Source organism: Numenius arquata, chromosome 6 (genome assembly GCF_964106895.1).
Source record: "Numenius arquata chromosome 6, bNumArq3.hap1.1, whole genome shotgun sequence".
Classification (NCBI taxonomy): domain Eukaryota; kingdom Metazoa; phylum Chordata; class Aves; order Charadriiformes; family Scolopacidae; genus Numenius; species Numenius arquata.
The window spans coordinates 39915294-39934531 of NC_133581.1; the positions used below are offsets into that span (position 1 = coordinate 39915294).

Sequence of the window (19238 nt, forward strand, 5' to 3'; positions counted from 1 at the left end):
GTGAGTTTTAAATGCAATTTTAATGCAAGATGATAAGTAAACCAAAGTTTGTGCCCTCTGACAGCCTGTTCCCAAGCCACCCAAATAAGAAATCAAACTGTAATACAGTAACAATCAATGATCAGGATATGACCAGCATGATGTTTATATATGACTAGAACTGGTACTGGGCAAAATCAAAATAGGAGTTGCAAATTTTAAGTAATTCTGGCAAAGAGCAGAATGATTTTGCTGGCAGAGGTCCTTAATCCATCACTGAAAGTTTATTTGTCGTTTTATAAACTGAAATAGCAACTTAAATTAGAAGTACAATGCCATGCTTTCTTACTAGATTCTCTCCTTCCCACCTCCTAAACTAAGCAAAACTGGATTCTTCAGACACTTGAGAGATTACATTGCAAAGAAACTTATGACCTGGAAAAGCAAAAGTTCAATTCATTGTTTTAAAAAGAGTTCCAAATGGTAGGTGCTGCTCCACTGGCATGAAGGAAAATCTCCCTCCCCTTATCAAGAACTTGGAATGAAAATTTTCTATTTTATATTCTATTATGTTCCTAGCTCAGAAGCCAAGACCCTTATTTATTAATTGCGTATCAAGGCAACATAAAACCCATTATGGACCAAATTTTTACATTGTGAGTCTCTCTCCATAAGAAAGGTATCATCAGTTCTCTTTTCTGAAAAATTCTTAATGGGAATAAATCTTTCTAGTAACTGCAAGTTTCCTTAAAATTCAGTGGTAGAGGAGGTAGACAAAAGACTCCTCTGAAAACAGATATTTAAAAAATTTTGAAATAAAGCATCACCCTTCATGAACAAATCCATAATACCCCACAGTTCACAGGGATAGGATGTTGGTAGAGGAGACTTGGGAATCCCGTGCATCTGACTGAAGATCAAGGACCGACCTCAGGTTGGTGTCATTGTGGCAGACGCAGCGAACTGCTGACAATGACCACAGTCTCCAGGTGAACCGGTGTCATAGAACACTAGTTAACTGACCTACTCAGAATGAATTTCTTAACCCAGCTGGTAAGAAGCAAGTAGAATATTCACTTTACAGAGACTACATTTACCTGGAAAAGAAGTCATTACAGAGAATGATAATGTAAAATAGCAAAGAAAGGAAAAGTACTCTTTGTAGTCTTTTTTATGAACACAACACACACACGTGCGCGCACACACACACAAATACTTCTTATAGAGAAAAAATTTAATTAAACATTAGCTTGTTTAAGAGAGTATGAGGGCTGTCTGTTTTATATATGTCAGACTTGGTGGTTTGGTATGAGGCAAAAAGTACATGGCTGGATCGTTGCAGAGCTACAAGGCGAAGGGAAGAAACAAGATGTATAGTACCTGCTTGCAAGCATTCTGGCTAGTATCTTCATGAGTTCACGTCTTTCAAGATTCAGCATTCTTTCAGGTATTTAAAGACAAAATTTTTCCTTCCTGTTATTTCACTTTTCTGTGAGCTACAATAAAAATTCAGGGGTCTCAATTTACCCATGGATCCTTTCATAGTACCTGGACTCCACCGTAACTGAGAATAAAGTCTCTAATATTAATTTTGTTTAATATAAAACTAACTCAGTTTTAATGTCCCCAGATCCCAGGATTCCAAGACGTAACTAACTGGTAGTGTTAAAGGAAACAAACCTCTAGAAACAGATACATCTAGTAAGCAATGTATTGCTGGGTTCCTTCCTCTGAGAAGTACTGCATTATAAGCACTAGAGGATCATACGGTCCAGGGGAACAAGGTAATAGCATCTACATTAGTACATAACAATAATTTTATGATTTCATGCCATTTCATGATCATTCACTCAAAGATGATGAGCTAATTATTCATTAGATACTTAGAATATCTAAGGAGGCACATATACCTTGCCAATATTTTGTTGGTTTTATAGTTGGTCGAGGAATTGCCACATTATATAGGTATGTCTTCAATAACATCAGTGTTTTCAGTTCTCTCGTTACTACATCAGAAGATCTGCTCTTGCCTTTGGGCTCATCTTAGATGTTCTGCCATTTACCTTCTTTAGTGATATTTTCAATTGAGTTACCTGACTATGGAGGAATTTTCATATGTTAATTCATTTATGAATATTATTTCTGCATAAGAAATAAACTAGAAATTAGGAGCTCTGAAGTTGTAAGTAAAGAGCTTCAAAAATAAAACATTTTCAAAATCTATAAATATCAAATAGATAATATAATATTTGTAGAGAAATAACTGAAGTAGTTGAAAATGCACTGATCGAATAAATGAGGAAGAAATGCTTGTGGGATTGGATTTTTTTTTCAAGTAGAAAAGGAAAGTAGCAATAGCTTTATATGTACAATTCAAATTCAAATTAAAAAAAGTTATAATTTAGCCTACATTTGTGCCTCTGAAATACCACAAGTTTGGCTAAGTTAGTGGAAAATCTATCAGAATCACTTAGACAGGAAACTAACATTGAACAGCTTCCTTAGTAAGTTCAATATAAAGAAGCATCAGTTAACTCTAGTCATCTTCAGTCACAAAAATTCATCATCTTTAGCATTTCTTGGCCGCTCTTACCCATTTGGCTTTATCCTTCAGTCCCTCTTTAAATCCCATTTGGTATCTATGTGCATTTTTACTGATATTTCTATAATAGTTTTTCAGTTGAGGAACACATAACTGGAAGGGGTCTACAGGATCAGTCCTGCAAGTAACGTCAAAGAGAACCACTTTGTAAATTCCTTTACATACCAATCAAGTTCCATCTTACTCACCACTATTTCAATTAGAAGACTGTTGCTGGACTTCACACCTCCACAGATTTCCTTTTACCTCTCAGCCTAAAATTTATTCACGGACAAGTGCATCCATTTGTTATGTCAACAGTGTTCTTGGTCTATTCATAAATATAATTAAATATCCTTTTAACTTTTGCTTTGTTAAGGTCAACCAGCCATGCTTTTTTAATCTTTACTCATGTGGCACTTTCTCACTGTCTGAATAGTAAACATTTTCTGCACTTCCAGTATTCCAGATTGGATTGCACTAGAATCAGTATAACGCTATTAATATTCTTTCTATTTGGAAATAATCTCTTGATATCTTGTACATTTTATATATATATATACACACACACAATGCCCAAATCTGCGAACTTGTTTGTAAAATTCTTTTGTAAATTATCTCTTTTCTTAATAGAGAGCAGACTAGCAACAGATTTCAAAACACTAAGAATTACTAACAATTTTATGTCATGCATAAAAGTTCAACCTTGTGTATATTTTCTTGGAACATACTATTTTCTGGGTAAATTGTTAGAATTTTTTAGAGTACTCTAGATTGGCAGGTTCTATAAATGGGATAACCTGGAGTATTTTACTTAAAAGTAACAACATTCAATGTCAAAATGATAAGTGGCTATCTATAAGTACCGCCCAAAAATATTTTTGGAAGAGAAACACAGAAGGTAAAAGAACAGCGTTAGAGAATAAATGTAAGGAATTGAGCCACTGAAGTCATTCTCCTAAAACCACCGTCACAGAACTGAGAAACACTGTGCCACTAGCAGTTGCTGTACTACATAATGAGCATTTAAAAATTCAATGAAACTCCAGCTACTTTTTCCCTTGTGGGTTTTATGGTTTGTTTTGGTTTTTTTAATCAAAGGCAATGTCCAGAAACATTATCAGTACTAAAGAATCCGTTAATGGCATTGTTTTACAAAAGTTCCTAACAGACAGTGACTATTTTATTGTTGGATGTATCCTTTATTTCATTAATGATGAGAAGTAATCAATGAAATGCTAAAAATAAACTTGTAAAGAAATCTAGTCTGAAATCTGAATCTGTTGTTTGAAGCAAGTTCAGTGGTCAAGGTAACACCAGTTGAAGACTGACTCTTGCCCATTGTGAAACAGGCATGGCTCTTCTAAAAAGGTCACAAATTTTTCAAATATAGGCACCATGTTTTAAATTTTGCACATACAAAATATGTTCATGTCACTCAAATTACACAATGTGGCAGTGTTATAAGTCTAAACATTATTGTCAATTAATGGCAGAAAAAAGAGCTCAAAGCTCATGTAAGACTAATGACTGGGACAAATCCTGAAAAGAGACAAATAGTATAAAACAACAGTTTTCCTGTTGCGTGTGGGTTTGTGTGTGCATGTGTGAGAGTGCATATAACAAAAAATGTTTTAAGAGTAAGTTCAGGTAATAGCCCATCCATTTGTTCTCAGCTTCTTATCCAGTTTCATTACTAAAGGCTTTGATTTTAACTGCATGTTAAAATGCATATTCAAATCCCATATAAACCATTAGTTAGTGCATTGACTGGTTTGAACCAATCAAAATTGAGAATCACTGTCAAATGTCTTCTTTTTAATCTACTTGTCAGCCTCTGGGTATGTAGGGTACTTGACTGTTTCAATTTTCTCCTTAACTTTATATGATGGGTACAGGCCTGTTCTTCCTAATTTCCTGTTGATGCCTTTTGAATAACCATCCCAGTGGTTTCCAGCTACGCCGATTATATCTCCAGGTTCCATAGGAATTTCATCAGCAGTTCGTGGATGATGAGCATAAATAGCAACCTGGTTGTGGGCGTTCTGTCCCCCAAAGTAGTAGATATCATCCAAAGAATGGAAATACGCTGAAGCATCTGGATGCAATGTCTGCATAATTTCATAGGCAACTCGACAAACCTTAGAAATAAAAACAGAAGTCATAAATATTGTCTGTGCCTGCAATAAACCACACAAGTCAGCAACCAATGTGTAACAACTACATTTCACAAGAGGATCAACATTTTAATTGGTACTCTGGTAATCAGATTTAGTAAATAAATAAATAGATGAATAATTATAACAGTCTACTTTTCAGCAGAAATTGAAAACATCCATGTGAACCCTAGCCATCCTGCTTTCTAAAATTGATGATTCGTAGCCAATCAAATGTAAAAGCAAATTTGCTTTCTTTTTCTACTACTACTAAAAGTTATATATTACTTCCCTTTGAACCGTTAGAACCTGCATTTTCAAAATTTATTCTACAATAATGAGGCTTTACATTTACTTTTCTAAAGGATGCTCCAATTTTCACAATCAAGTAGTTCCAGAAGTCCAAGGCTTTAAACTGCTGTTAATATTAGAACAACGACAGCAACTTGGAAGACAACTAAGTGAAATTGAACTCCAGCAAGACAATGATGATGTAGGCGAGGAGAAAGATGCATTTTGAAGTGTCATTGTTTCACATTTTATGAAGGGAACTGTCTTCAGACTGGGAAGAGGTCCCCACATGAGAATCGTGTTGTATTTCTCAGAATTGCCAGAAACATAAAAGGCTGCCACTATATTTAATAAAGCTCTTTTCAACCATTGGCTAGAAAGCTCTTCTCCATCAGGTGTGTCTGATTTGGCCACTGTGACCTTTCTGATTTGTAGTCTACATTAATTTTTTCAGTATTTTTCTCTGGTTTTCATAAGCTTGATAAACTAACAATACAGCAGACTTCTTCAGTATGAAGCAGCATTTGAGCTTTTTCATAATTTTCGGTCTCCGTAAATATAGTAAAGCTTTTCTTTTCTCCCCCTAAAAATACAGTGAATAGAACTTTGATCAGTCAAACTAGACATTTGTACTTCCCCAGCTTCTTTGAGAGAAGCATTTGTTTAAAAATGTAATAGATTTCCTTTTATCCCTCTCCATCTTATCTTTGAAATAACTTTTCAGAAGTAGCTTTCAGAAGATGAGGCTGAAGTTAATTATTTCGAAGAACTTGTTATACACCGTAATACAGAAACAAATTTGATTACCCATACATTGGTAAGAGGTTATTTATTTTATAGCTTCTGTGACCATTTCTGTACTGACGTGTACAATGCAAAGTACAAAGACTAATAAATCCTGGAAGGAAAAGTGATTATTAAGAAAAATACATCAGGCAGAGGGAGCTACAATTTCATCTAAATGAAGACTGAAGAGACAGAAAAGCTCTTTGTTTTAATGTGCAATCTTCATCCTGCTACTGTGTTATGATTTGTGTAACTATCACATGGCTTTTCTACACATCTCAATGCCCTGTGGCTGAAACATGCCAAGGTGGGTTGTTTCCCTTGACTCCACATCACTTGATCAGCCTCATTTCTTTAACAACAGTATTTTAATGAAATATATATTCTTCAGCTTTTATCAGTATCCATTTAGTTTTGGTAACATAAATAAGAAATAATATAGGGAACTTTCTAAAGCACCTGATCCTATTCACATATAGTGTAATTTTCTCTTACTACCTCTGTAATGAAGTTTTTACTCTTTTTGGCAAGGAAAAGAAAATGGAAAAAGGTCAGCATACAATTAATTAACGTGAAAGTCCAAAATCACACAGGAAATAAATTAGACTACATTCTTATCCTTACTTTCTCTTCATACAGATTGGACAAAAGATGGTCATTAATAGCCTGATTTTGCTTACCTTCAATGCCAAAGTAACTACCAAACTGTTGATTTAATTGATGAAAGGACAGGGATAGTAGTTTGAATGTTAGAGATCAGAGGATCAAATTAAACCCATAAAAGAGAAATCTTTCTGAGCAGTGGGAAAACTTGCAACAGACCTGAGACAAGCCCAATATGTGAAAATACTGTAGAGATCCACATTGTTCCATGACCAGCAAAATCAGTGCTAAATTATTTTTGAGGAATTTGAATTATTAAAACACAAGAAATTGCCCAGAACAAATTTAGGTAGATAGTTGGACCAAATTCATAGTCCCAGCTATTGAGAGTAACAGTCTAATACACGATTTCCTAGACTTCAGTAGTATTTTCTGCAAGTCTGGACAACAAAAATATGCCATCCAGCAAATATGTCTATTGCAAATGCCAGGAGGTGCAGAATGAGACTGGAGTTCAAAGAGACCATGTACCCCACAGGTACACTCAAAGGGGGTTGTACCAGATGACCTCCAGAGGTCTTCATCGACCTGTATCACTTTAACTATGTCGATGTGTTTTAGCGTATATTCTCTTTTTTGAAATTACTCCAATACTTACAATTTAATTACAATACATTCCATCCAAACCATTTGTACTTAAACATTTTTCTTCTGTTTATAACCAGTGTTTTATTTGAAGCAAACATTTACCACTTTTAACACATTTTAACACTATCTGAATATAATAATAGCAGAAAATTTAGAGATTTCTTATTAATTTTTCATCCAACAGCACATAATTCTTCCTTCACAATATGACCTGTCTCTACACCATTGCATGTGTGGCATTTAAGACATACAGCCACGGGGTTGGCTGGTGATCACCTCTTTCACGGTGACGTGCATTCAGTGGATATACTTCAGCTGAATCAAACATTGTTGTAAGAGTAGATGGCTCCTCACAAGCTTTTCTTAGTGACGATTTTTCCTTAGAGTTTGTTCATGTCTTGGTCTGAAGTAGCTACATCAATAACCTTCTAAATATGCTATAAAATGTCATCTTCTTCACAGGGTTGGTGAACAGTGAAATAATGTATGCACAAGCATGACCGATGGATAAGAGACTTTTCTATGCTTTTTCTGGTTTTGCTGTCTTCTTGTCATGGGAACGTTACTAAGAATTCTGGCTGTCAAGGTCAATGTATCACTGTATTGATGATATATTAGTATTAATACTACGCTTGTCACCTATCTAATTGTCATTACAGTGCAGAAGACAATTTACGTTTGAGGCTGTGAAAAACATTTCTTTTTGAAGTGAATTTTAACTTTAAGATTTGTGTCCACTTCCATGTAACAGTACAATCATGTGTGACGACAATCTATCGCCACCTATAGCTAAAAGCTTTCCTAACCAGGAGTGTCACCTAAGAGCATATATGACAACAATAGGTAGAAAAACATTCACTCTGACGTCAATCATATTTTGCCATACTTGAATTAGGTGGGTCAGCATATCAGTCACAAAATACTGCTTTCTGGCCTTTTTTAATCTTAAAAAAAAGCTTTTTAAACAGCTTTTCATGATATTTGAAATTAATATATAATATGAAGTAATAAGAAGGAAATGGCAATGATGACAGTTACATGATTCAGTTTTCTAATGGATTCCAACTTGCTTCATCAAACCACTCAAGGAAGGAAGCTTGTAGCATGTAATTAGCTGCAACAAGAAGTCTCTATGGATTACAGTGGTCAGAACTCACGTTTATTGCATTGCTGCTGGATTGCTAGAAATCTAATAGACTCTAAAGAGAAATTAAATGCTTTCTTCATTCTCTTCCACTCCCAAAATCAACTAAGGCAACAGCAGACATATTTAAACTGTAGCAGAGTGCAATGATGTGTAGAAATGGATGGACACAAGTTACATATTAACTCTATGCAAAATTAAGAAGTGTAAAACATGTTTTAAATTATTTTTACTTATTTTAAATGCCTTAACTGAGCTGCACAGAAATGAATGGATACAAGTTACACATTAACTTTATGGAAAATGAGGAACTCTTAAACATGTTTAATATTATTTCTTGCTTATTTCAAATGCCTTAATTAAGCCAGTAACTTCATTTGAAGAGAAGCAATCAACCAGTGCTTACAATCCTCTTCAACGTTCACATAGCATGCCAAGCTTTTAATTCTTCCCTGAAATTTTCATGAGAAAGCACTGAGAGTAAGATAACAGCAGCACAAAGAAAACTAAGATTTAGAACTGGTACATATATACTCTGCATTGTATTTGTATTTCAATTTACCTGGGATGAAAATGTACAGACCAGGAAGTCTGCCTGAGACAAAAAGTGAATATCCAGAATAACACCTCTCAGGGAGTTTTCAGTGTATCGGTTATGAAGTCCTGCTGACCAGGATATGGAGTTATCACTGATAAATTCATAATTTGGATACCTGTGAAAATACAATACACTGTTAACAGCAAAGTCTTTTTTTTTTTTTTTAAAGAAGCATCATCTTTGCTGCAAGGTAAGATTGTTAATTTAAGCGAGTCTCTGCTTTATGGGGAATAAATTATAATTTTGCTGAACATTCTAGAATGTTACTCCTGCCTCCAAGAATGCCCTCTCTTTATGCAGAAAAGATAAAACTAAATAAAATGATGCTGTAAGTCTGTCTGAGATCTGACACTGTAAAAGTGAAAACACATCAGGAAGTAAATATCACATTCTGCTAATCCTACTGATTATAGATGAAATATACTCAGATCACTTCGCTTTCTGTACTACTAAACAGAATACGGGACCGTATCTTTAACAGACTATGTTTTATTTGTTACCATACATTCTATTAAATACTGATTATGACACTGCACAAGAAAATCAGTAACCTTTAAAAGGGACATATTAAATAAATGAATCTAAACTAACAAAAAAAAATAAAAAGTCTTTCACAGTTATTAAGGCCACATGGAGAACAAATTTTGTGATTTCGTGGTCAAAAGGAAAAAATCGAAGTGTAAAATTTCATGTCAATAAACCTTTCTTGACATATCATAAGCAAAATAGTAATACTTTAAGTAGAAATATTTTTATTTGAAATATAAACCCTTGTTTTATATTATTTTAAAAATAAAATTAAAAGTTCTTAACATGTAACAATGACTTTGAGAGAAAAAAAAAATCATTTAAAAAAATGTCAGAGAAGAAGAACGGTCTTCCTCAAAACATTTGTATCCCTGTACTGGGGAACTGAAATCTGAAATAAACAGTTGAAAGTAACACAAATTAAATACATTTTCAGACAGCCTCCTACCAAAAATAAGTTTTATATGAAAAATTCCAGGTAGATTAAGAAAGAACATAATCATTGCTGTTACACAATAATTATATTTCAATCATGAAGTGCAACTCATGTGATGAACCTGCCAACTCGAAATTTCAAGTACAGCGTTAATTATAAAGTAATTAAAATAGAATTTATTTTTCAAATTTACAACTTCCTAATAATTATAAAGCAATATATTATAGAAGACAGTAAGGCAACTAATAGTACATTTGGAAGAATTAAACATTCTTATATAGTTTAATAAAGAAAATCAGAATATAGAGCAGGCCCTAATGCTGGAGCAACAATAGCTCAGACCTGTAACTAGATGCTTCAAAGCCTGACACTCCTGTGCTGAGCAAAGCTCAAAATAAGGTTTACACTCATGAGTTCTTGGAAAGATACTGAAGTCAGCACACACTTGGATACAACAATGCAGCTGCTGCATCCACTCTGGACACACTATAAACATGCATAGATTATGAGGACCTCCCGTAAGACTATCCCTAATTTATTCCATTTTAATGTCAAAACTATGGGAAAACTGTTCCCAAAAGTGAAATGGGCAAATACAGCTGGCTTTTCCACGTAACATTCACTACTCATGACTACCAAATCAGGAAATTTATCTCAAGTGCCAATCAAAAAGCCGTAAGCAAAACTTCCACATTTGAGGAAGAATTTTAGTTTATCTTCATAGTGATTTTAATAGAATTTTGTGTTCCCAAGAGAAATATCTGCTCTAACAAAAAATAACATATGCACGGTAAATTTCCCAGAGATAGTATAGCAACTTTGAAAGTTGCATCTGATCCTGAACATCAGGGGAAGTTCATGTTACATTAAAAACAAGACAAAACAAAGCAAACAAACAAAACAAAACCAACTAAAAAATAAAAAGGAAGAGAAAGTGGAAACATTATTCATTTGGAACAACTGACAAGATCCCTTCTGAGAAATTATAGAAGGATATGGATCAAGAAATAGTTTTTTCAAGATGAACTCTATCACAATGATAATTTTCTTTAGTATCTTCTCATGTCTAACATATTCTGTCAATATTTAACCAGCTCCCGAAATACAACGGATGACAACACAATATTTTTGATATATTCTATTTCTACTTCCATTGAGTGGATGATATTGGGTTGGGGTTTTTTAAAGAAACAAAAAAAGTACAGAACTGGAAATATGTCATACTCTACTGAGAAAACTAGCGGAGGAACAGAAATGGGCATCAGTCTTATTTCAGTGACACAGCCCTGAGGGGAGAAACATGAAGAAAGTTTAACAGAAGGTGTCATTTCTAGGGACAGTGAACATAGTAAAGATATTTACACACCCCCTTCCAAGTTCTCGGCATCAGAAACACTGTTAAAGTTAATCACTTCCTTCAGACTTCAAAAATGAGAATCCACATACTCAGAATAGACAAAATAACCTTTCTTAAAGAATTTGATTTCTTACAAGCAAAAGATCAGTCTAATAACTTAACAAATGAAGCACACCAATGTCATATTGGATCTGGTTAAAAAACAAACCAAAGAAACCCAAACAGAATTATTTGCACATCTCCTTATGCATACATTGAGAATTTTCTCCTTCCTCCCGTTATTCCGGAAACAGTCTTTGAGATACTTTTAAATCTGGTCTTTAATTCCATTTTGTAAAGCTGATCCAAATTCACCTTATCAACAGTTTCAGAACCTATTTCTTCAAACCATTGATCCCAGCTTAGCATTTATCTACTCCCATGTTTAAGTTTACAAGCACATTTATGTTGCCCCCCCCCACACACCATGCTATGTTCATGCTTGGGAAAAGAGGTTTCCTTTAAACACTCTAAAATGTGAGCATAATAGCTGCCATACTTTGCTGTCTCCACCATCCTGTCTCCAGGCTGAAAAGAGAGTGTAAAGAAAAAGTACAGTAAAAGAAAGCATAAAGAAAAATACATACTCCTCTCAAGCTTAGCCATATGTGGCCCACTGACCTTCTCCATAAGGAAAGGTTTAATTCTCCTTCCCACTCACTGTAATGCTTTAGATACTATTTAAAGCTATTCTTACCACAATGACTACAAAGAATAAAGGCAACTTCCAAAGCTGTATAGTTAGCTATTGCTTCCTTCTATTCCACTTTCTATCTATATTTATATTATGATTACTGTAATACTTACATTGTAACCTTCTGGAGATTGTTTGTTTGTTTGTTTTAAGCAGAACTCAGGCAAGATCCTAGTACTAGGATTCCTGAATGCAGTCGTAAATGAATAATAAATAATAAGATGTCATACTCTTATCAAGAGAAATCGCCTAAATACAGTATTTTGTAGGATCTCTCCTAGCTTTCCAAAGATAGTACCCACACATTCTCTTCTTTATAGCAGGAACAGAGCAGACTGTGAAGATACAACCAAAGAATGGAAACTGGCATAATAATTTTTTATTTGTATCAGATTAACTATATGTAGTCTATCTCCTCCACGTATCTAAAAAATAACATCTAATTCTTGTAAAGCTACCTAATAGATTATTGAAACCTATATACAGGCCAGGAAGGATTTGTGGGTTTTTTTTTCCCCACTAGGAAAAAGGGAAAAGAAGAAATCAGAAGAAGGTAGAGAAGAGTGAGTTTAAAATCTTTCCTTTCTGCATCTACCGGCCTCAGATAAGGATACAAACCAAGCACAGTTATGAGACCATTTCAAGTTCCAATTGGTTTCAGAAGCTGAATAACTCATTGTGTAACTAGAGCTTATCAGTACACTGTGCAGTGAGTGCAAACCAGGGACAGTCCCAGGCTCCTGCTATCAATTTGCTAGGTCTGGGGAAGTGTCCAGAACAGGCCATGCAAGTTTTCTTCCCTCTGAAAGACGCCTGTGAGCACGTGTGTAAACAGATGGAGTAAGAAATTATGTGTTTGTTCAGGTCTTGCTCCAAAAAGAAATGGAAAATGTATGAGCTGTTCATCAGACTCAAGGACTTTGAAGCGCTACTGAATTCTATATATTAGGCATATGATGGCTCAGGGGCGGGGAGCATTGCAACAGCTGAACTACAGATAGTACACAGGGAGAAAAGACATCAACTTGCTATTGTGGAAGTAAATAAACAGCGAAATAGGGTGTGGAAAAAAAAAAAGCTTTCATAAGTGCTGAAAAAAACCTCATGAGGGAGGCAAATTATTGCAAAAAATGAAAGAAGCAAAATAGAGATGACTTTACAGGTAAATGTCCTGAAAGGAAGAATGCAATTTGTGGAATTTTACTGCTCATATACATGAAAAAGAGACCTCAAAAGATCCATATATAAACCTGCAAGGTATTAAATATGGTTTCTTAAGAATTTATGTGCATGTTCAGCTGCATTATTTTGAACACTCTACCTTAAAGAGAGAAGATGCTGTCAATAATATTATAGACTGGAAACACATAAAAAAGAAAATACAAAATTTTGTATCAAAAAGTATCAAATCAGTCAAAGAACAAGCAATTTGCACCATCCCTAACATACCACTTACCTAAGACAAATAGCATGACCTCTGCTCGCCACAAGTTGTCAAGTGCTTTTTATCCCATAATCACTGCAGCTGTTGAACTCTCAACCACACTCCTCTCTAATCATGTTGTTGTGTATCATCCTAATTCTGAAAATATATCACTTCTTTCTTTCTTTTGGAAAGCAAAACAAACAAAAACAGTCTACAAATTGATCGTACTGACTCCACTGTCTTTAGTACTGTACTTGCAGTTGGTAAACAACTGACTGCAACGGAAGTTTCTGAAACTTAAGTCAAAACATTTCTCCTTTCATGACTCTGAGTGGTTTGAAATACTTCGCTTAATAGAAACAACATGCCTATTTGTGTGAATATTGGCGAAATTTTCATTATTTAAATGCCAGCATTGTTTGACAGCCACTCACTCTCATGTAAAGAGATATATAGAATCTAGTACTTACTAATATTAATGCACCCAATAATGAACGCAACATAAGCTACTGCAGTACAATGTGACAGCTGCTTCTATCAAGGCTTGGTAGTGCAATGTGACTAGAACTCTTTTATCAGAAGTGTAAACTCATTTGTCTTTTTCTTCACAACAAAAGAAAGAAAAGGTTCCTTATTACCAAAACCTGACCTTAACCTGACCTTCAGATGCCTTTACACGCTGAAACATCAAATTGCATCCTGCATTCTATGAAATCACAGGAGGGTTCAAATGAGTTCTATTCGATTGCAAGCAACAGTAGGGTGCAAGCAGCTTGGGAAATTATGTTTCAGTGTAAACTATAAACTGAAAATTCAGCAGCAACACATAAAAAATAATCACTATTTACAGATTCTATAGCTATTATTAAGAAAATGTACAAAATTAATGTTGTACTAGTAAGCTGTATCTTATCATATTTCAATAAAATGTGATTTGGAATGGACTTTGAATTGCCATAGAAACTGCAATGCTTAATAAAATCCAGTATTGTTTTACTAAACAAGTCACAATTCCACTATTAGCTTTTATTGCTACTGAAAACTTAGGATGACATGTTTACATAGGTAGTACATCTCATTATTATTCACAAAGCTAAAGTATACCATGCTAAAGGTTCAGAATTGAACACAAAGAAAAAATGCATAACTGAGATTGTTACAGTAATATTGAATTCTGTTATGTTACAAGCAGAAATTAAAGTTATTTAGGACAATGTAATGAATGAAATATTATAACCTCAATCTTGTATTACCTGTCTTTTCATTGTTCAGATTTGCACTTTAAATGTAATGTTATCATAATTGTTTCTGCTACTGTTCTTGTCTCTACATATACAAAAAAGGAAGGATTAGATTGCCATCATCTGGAGTTGTATATGTTCATTTAGTTTTTTCAAAACTCCATAATTTAAACAGCAGCCCTTTATAGATACGAAAGAAAAATAGAAATAGCACAATTGAAATAAACAGGTTTGCAATGCTGTAGAAAATTCCTTTACTACAAAATAGCATTTTCTGCTTACCTTGTATACGTCAAAGAAAATTTGTAATCCTGTATGTTATCTTATATATTTTTCCAAGCATGTCTACCAAGAATAAAACAGTTCAAAAATGTGCCACTTTTGAGTTACCTTGATTTTGAAAAGTCTTAATTTCCTTGCTTAAATGAAAAACTAAGTATTCTTCTGCTCAAGGGAGATAAAATATTGGAAACAGAAACAGATGCTATTCAGTAGACAAATAAATAGTACTCAAAAGGAAAACATGTGAACTTGTACTCAGTAACGTATACGCTTAAACTGAATGTACCCAAAATACTTATAAAAGTTTCCAGAGTCATGGCAATAAGCATCTGTGAAATTGTTTATATCCCATAAACACCATAACCCAATAAAGATATAGTTAAATATGAAACATTTTTCTTCCATATACATCTGCTTTATTTTACTAAACAGAAGGTTTTGTCATCTCAGTGACACCTTGCAAAACATGCAACTTAACAATGAGTTTTTACAGAAAAATACAGGACATATTAGGAGTAAATGCATCCATGCTGTGCATTTCCAGGTTTGAACAGTTGGATTTTCTATGACAGGCTCAGATATCCCACAGCTAGAATAAAAAAATCATCCAAAAAAAGGTAATTTCTGAGAGAAAAATCGAAATCACTGGAAGCTGAAATGCAATCTTAACTGTTTAAATGATAACAAAATAATTATACTAAGATTAGTGCACGCAAAAGTCAGAAATTGTAAAGCTAGCCAGAAGGAACAAACTGAAATATAAACATAATTCATCTTACTTGGATTTTGCCTCTTGCAACAATGAAGGGTCATCTGTAGCCAAATACACTCTTTTTTTGTCAACACGCATTCTGCGAGCAAGAAGTTCAAACCGTTCTTCAACATGTACCATATATTCTTCAATGGGATGAAATGCTGCCTCTGTTCCTACTTTGTCTGTCCTTCGGACGTGAACACTGGAAAGAGGCAGAAACTAGGAACTCAATCTATAAATAAAATTTCAGTTGCTAAACTATGTATTGTAACTTTAAATTTCATGCCTGTGCTTTTACAATGCATATTAAATTGAATCCCTACATAAAACCAGAAAGGATTAAAACTCATTGATGGTCCATCAGATACACTGGCAACATAAATTTAGCTGTCAGTTTGTTCTTGAAAGCAATATTATAAACTTCCAAGGATGGCAAAGGATAACTGAAAGAAGAGAATGAAGGAGATTTAATTATAGCATACAAGGTATTCCTTTTGTGCAAAAGGTTAAGTTACCCGGTGTAGTTAGATAATGCTTGATCAATACAGTTCAAAAGCAAAATAGGAATATTTGCATCACGAGTATATTGGGACACCAACTACAATGCAGGGTTTGAATGAAGGTAGTTAGAAATGCATCTTCCCCATCTGCTTGAAAACTAACAAGGTTTCAGATCCGCGAGCGGAAAAGCGGCCTATCAACTCCATGGTCAAAAGTCAACTAATATTTGGACAGAACTATTGTGTATTCCTAAAAAGAAAGATTAAGGACTGAAGGAAAATTCTGGCAGAGAGAGCAATATTTGCAGACTCTAGCACAGCAGCAGCAACATTTTTCATGTTACGTGACAGTAAAACCTTTCTTCCACAAGCGGCTCTTTACTGCCCATAAGTGTTTTCCTTCTTCCTCCCCATATCTCCCCATACAGACCTTTCCAATTCGTAGTTACTGCTAAGAAACAACAATAGTGAAAACAACAGCAGGAAAGGGAAAGGCACATACCATGTTCAGGTGCAGCCAACAATAAAACTAGTTGTGGGTTGTGACATGTAAAATGTAGGCTTAGCCTTTTTTCCACAAACATAAAGGCTACAGGCACTTGAAAAGAAGACCCAGACAGAAAAGTGTCTGGAATACAAGCTGTAAGGTAATTACATGAATGAAATTCTATATTACCTTTCTAGATATGGAAGGACATATAAGCAGACCTTCTATTGAGCCACCCGACTATAGGTACACAACTATGTTGAAGAAATACTCTTAATCAACTTGTACTATGCAAGAGTTAAAAAATAACAGCTTCATCTAGAAAGCACCCGCTCTCCCCACAAAATGCTTGAGTCTTTTGGATAACCATCATAAAACAATTTGTCATGAACAGGAATGACTATATACAGATATTAAAGCACAGACAGTGAAAAAGAAAACTAAATACCCACCCGATCACTGGATGTTTGAAACCAAGTTTCCTTGTGGCTTCCTCTATTTCTTTTTCTAACCAAGGCTGTGGACGAATCAAGTATTTCACAAACTGCGAGACCCACCACACTGCAGGATCCCCATGTACACGAATTAGCCTATCAGCCAGGTCTTCGGGGACAGCCAACGGTAAATAAGGTGGCCGTGGGTGTAAGCTGTCAACAATGGGAAGTTCCACCACCTGAACATCCTTATCATTAGCCTCACCTGTTTTAAAATAGGATGAGTCAAGCAGTTTACTTATTAATAAGCTTTACTATTGGCAAGCAACATCCCAAAGATATCAGCTAAACTGTATCTTCAACTTCAAAAAGACTACCTAACCTTTTCTCTACTTTTTCAAAATAGCATTAAAAAAATTAATAAATAGTTTCAGACTAGATTTATGTAAGAACTGTATCTAAAAATCCACTCCAGTAGAACAAGGTTGAAGGTCCTTGAATTGTTGGCAGCTGGTAGTTAATAAAATATAAAAAGTGTTCCTGTTTATATATTCGCACCTTTTTATATACAACTACACCACTACTGTACGGTAAGACTTACTTGGACAGACTTGTTATCTAAAATGCTTAAAATTCAGTTACTTGTTTAAAAAATAAACAAAGAAATACTTTAAGGCCTAAGAAATTGTTAAAAAAATAACTGTACAGCCTTGCTGCTCTTTTGAATACATGTTATTGCAGTAAATCCCAGCATTTCAGACACCATTAGAACCATTAAATTAGCTATTCTACTGACAGAAGGGAAGAAAGGACAGAGAGACAATTCCTGTCTTGAAGAACTTAAACTATGAAGATAAGTAGCAAATTAAATAGATTAAGGAAAACTACCAAGCACTATACAAGCATGTGATTTATATACAGATAAGAATTTGTTATCTTTTAAATACTAACTAAAGTGGAATATACAGATATTTTAGATGGGACTTTTACTGAAGGCTCAGCAGCTGCTAATCATTTTTAAGAGTTTTTACAAATTACGCAAACATAAGTGTCTACATAATTGATAACTCAAAGCTATTTTCATATACTGAACTAAATTATAATACATGACAACATAATACAAAACATTACATTTGTGAAACATTGAACATTTCAGGTAAGATTTCTAGTGTGCTCAATTCCTCCAAAGAATATTTCATTGTGTGCAGTGTTTATTGGCAAAGACAGCTGGTTCTCTGCTTAGTGCTCACAAGCTAGGAAAGAAAATTATTTTAAATATAAGCAAACCAAACTCACATAACTGTTGATGACCAAGTAAACCTAATGGCTGAAAAAAATCAATTCAGAGTAAAGATAACAAGTCTTATTTTAAGAACAGTTAAAAGTCCCTAAGGTTAAAACACTTTTGCATGCACTAAAAATCATTTCAGTGTATTTCTGTCAAAGTCCTAGAAATATGACGCTTGCATGATTAAGTCATACATTGCCAGAATGCTACATTAACGTCAATGATCCTACCCAAGCTAGTCAAAATCCAGCAGGAACTCTGAGATACGGTTATTTAAACAAGGAACGGTTGTTACGATCAGGTATATTTCAATTAATTTTTAATACATTTGGAAGAATACATCTATGTATATTTCATTACTGTGCTGTATAAACACCACTTTTAGAAGAATTTCCTGCAGATATGGATTATACTTTTTAATTCAAGGAGTCAACTCTTGTTTTTCCCATCTATTATACCCCACTTACAGACAAAGATTTACTAAAAGTTCATAAATTTAGTAAAAATATTGAGCATAAGTTTTCTTACAAGAAGATGGAAAACATTTGAATAGTGTGTCTTCAGAAAGCTGCAATAAAGAAAAGCAGCCTGAAGCCACCAGGAAAGTGCTACGTCTGGTGCAGACGTGAAGTATTAGTCAAGGGAGGGGATTCTGCCCCTCTGCTCCGCTCTGGGGAGACCCCACCTGGAGCGCTGCATCCAGCTCTGGAGTTTTCAGCACAGGAAGGACACGGACCTGTTGGAACAGGTCTAGAGAAGGCCACGAAAATGCTCCAAGGGCTGGAGCACCTCTTCTATGAGGACAGGCTGAGAGAGTTGGGGGTGCTCAGCCTGGAGAAAAGGCAGCTCCGGTGAGACCTCAGAGCCCCTTCCAGTCCCTAAAGGGGACAGATAGGGGAGGAACTATAGGAGAGATGGGGAGGGACTCTTTATCAGGGAGTGGAGCCATAAGACAAGGGGTAACGGGTTTTAAACTAAAAGAGGGT

The 19238-nt window shown here is 34.7% G+C and overlaps 1 protein-coding gene across 2 annotated transcripts in view; it reads right to left on the bottom strand.

Annotated features, from left to right (window-relative positions):
* Positions 1–3051: 3051 nt before the first annotated feature.
* The window catches only part of FUT8 (fucosyltransferase 8), a 61191-nt gene continuing 45004 nt past the window's right edge, over positions 3052–19238 (bottom strand). The window contains exons 6-9 of one of the 2 annotated variants that reach the window (XM_074149124.1): positions 16983–17229; positions 15569–15745; positions 8751–8901; positions 3052–4701 (exon numbers count right to left, since the gene is read on the bottom strand). In XM_074149124.1, the coding sequence (XP_074005225.1) occupies positions 4384–4701; positions 8751–8901; positions 15569–15745; positions 16983–17229 (893 nt within the window). In that variant the 3' untranslated portion in view covers positions 3052–4383. The remainder of the gene's footprint in view (positions 4702–8750; positions 8902–15568; positions 15746–16982; positions 17230–19238) is intronic. The other variant, XM_074149125.1, reaches the window with a different exon arrangement.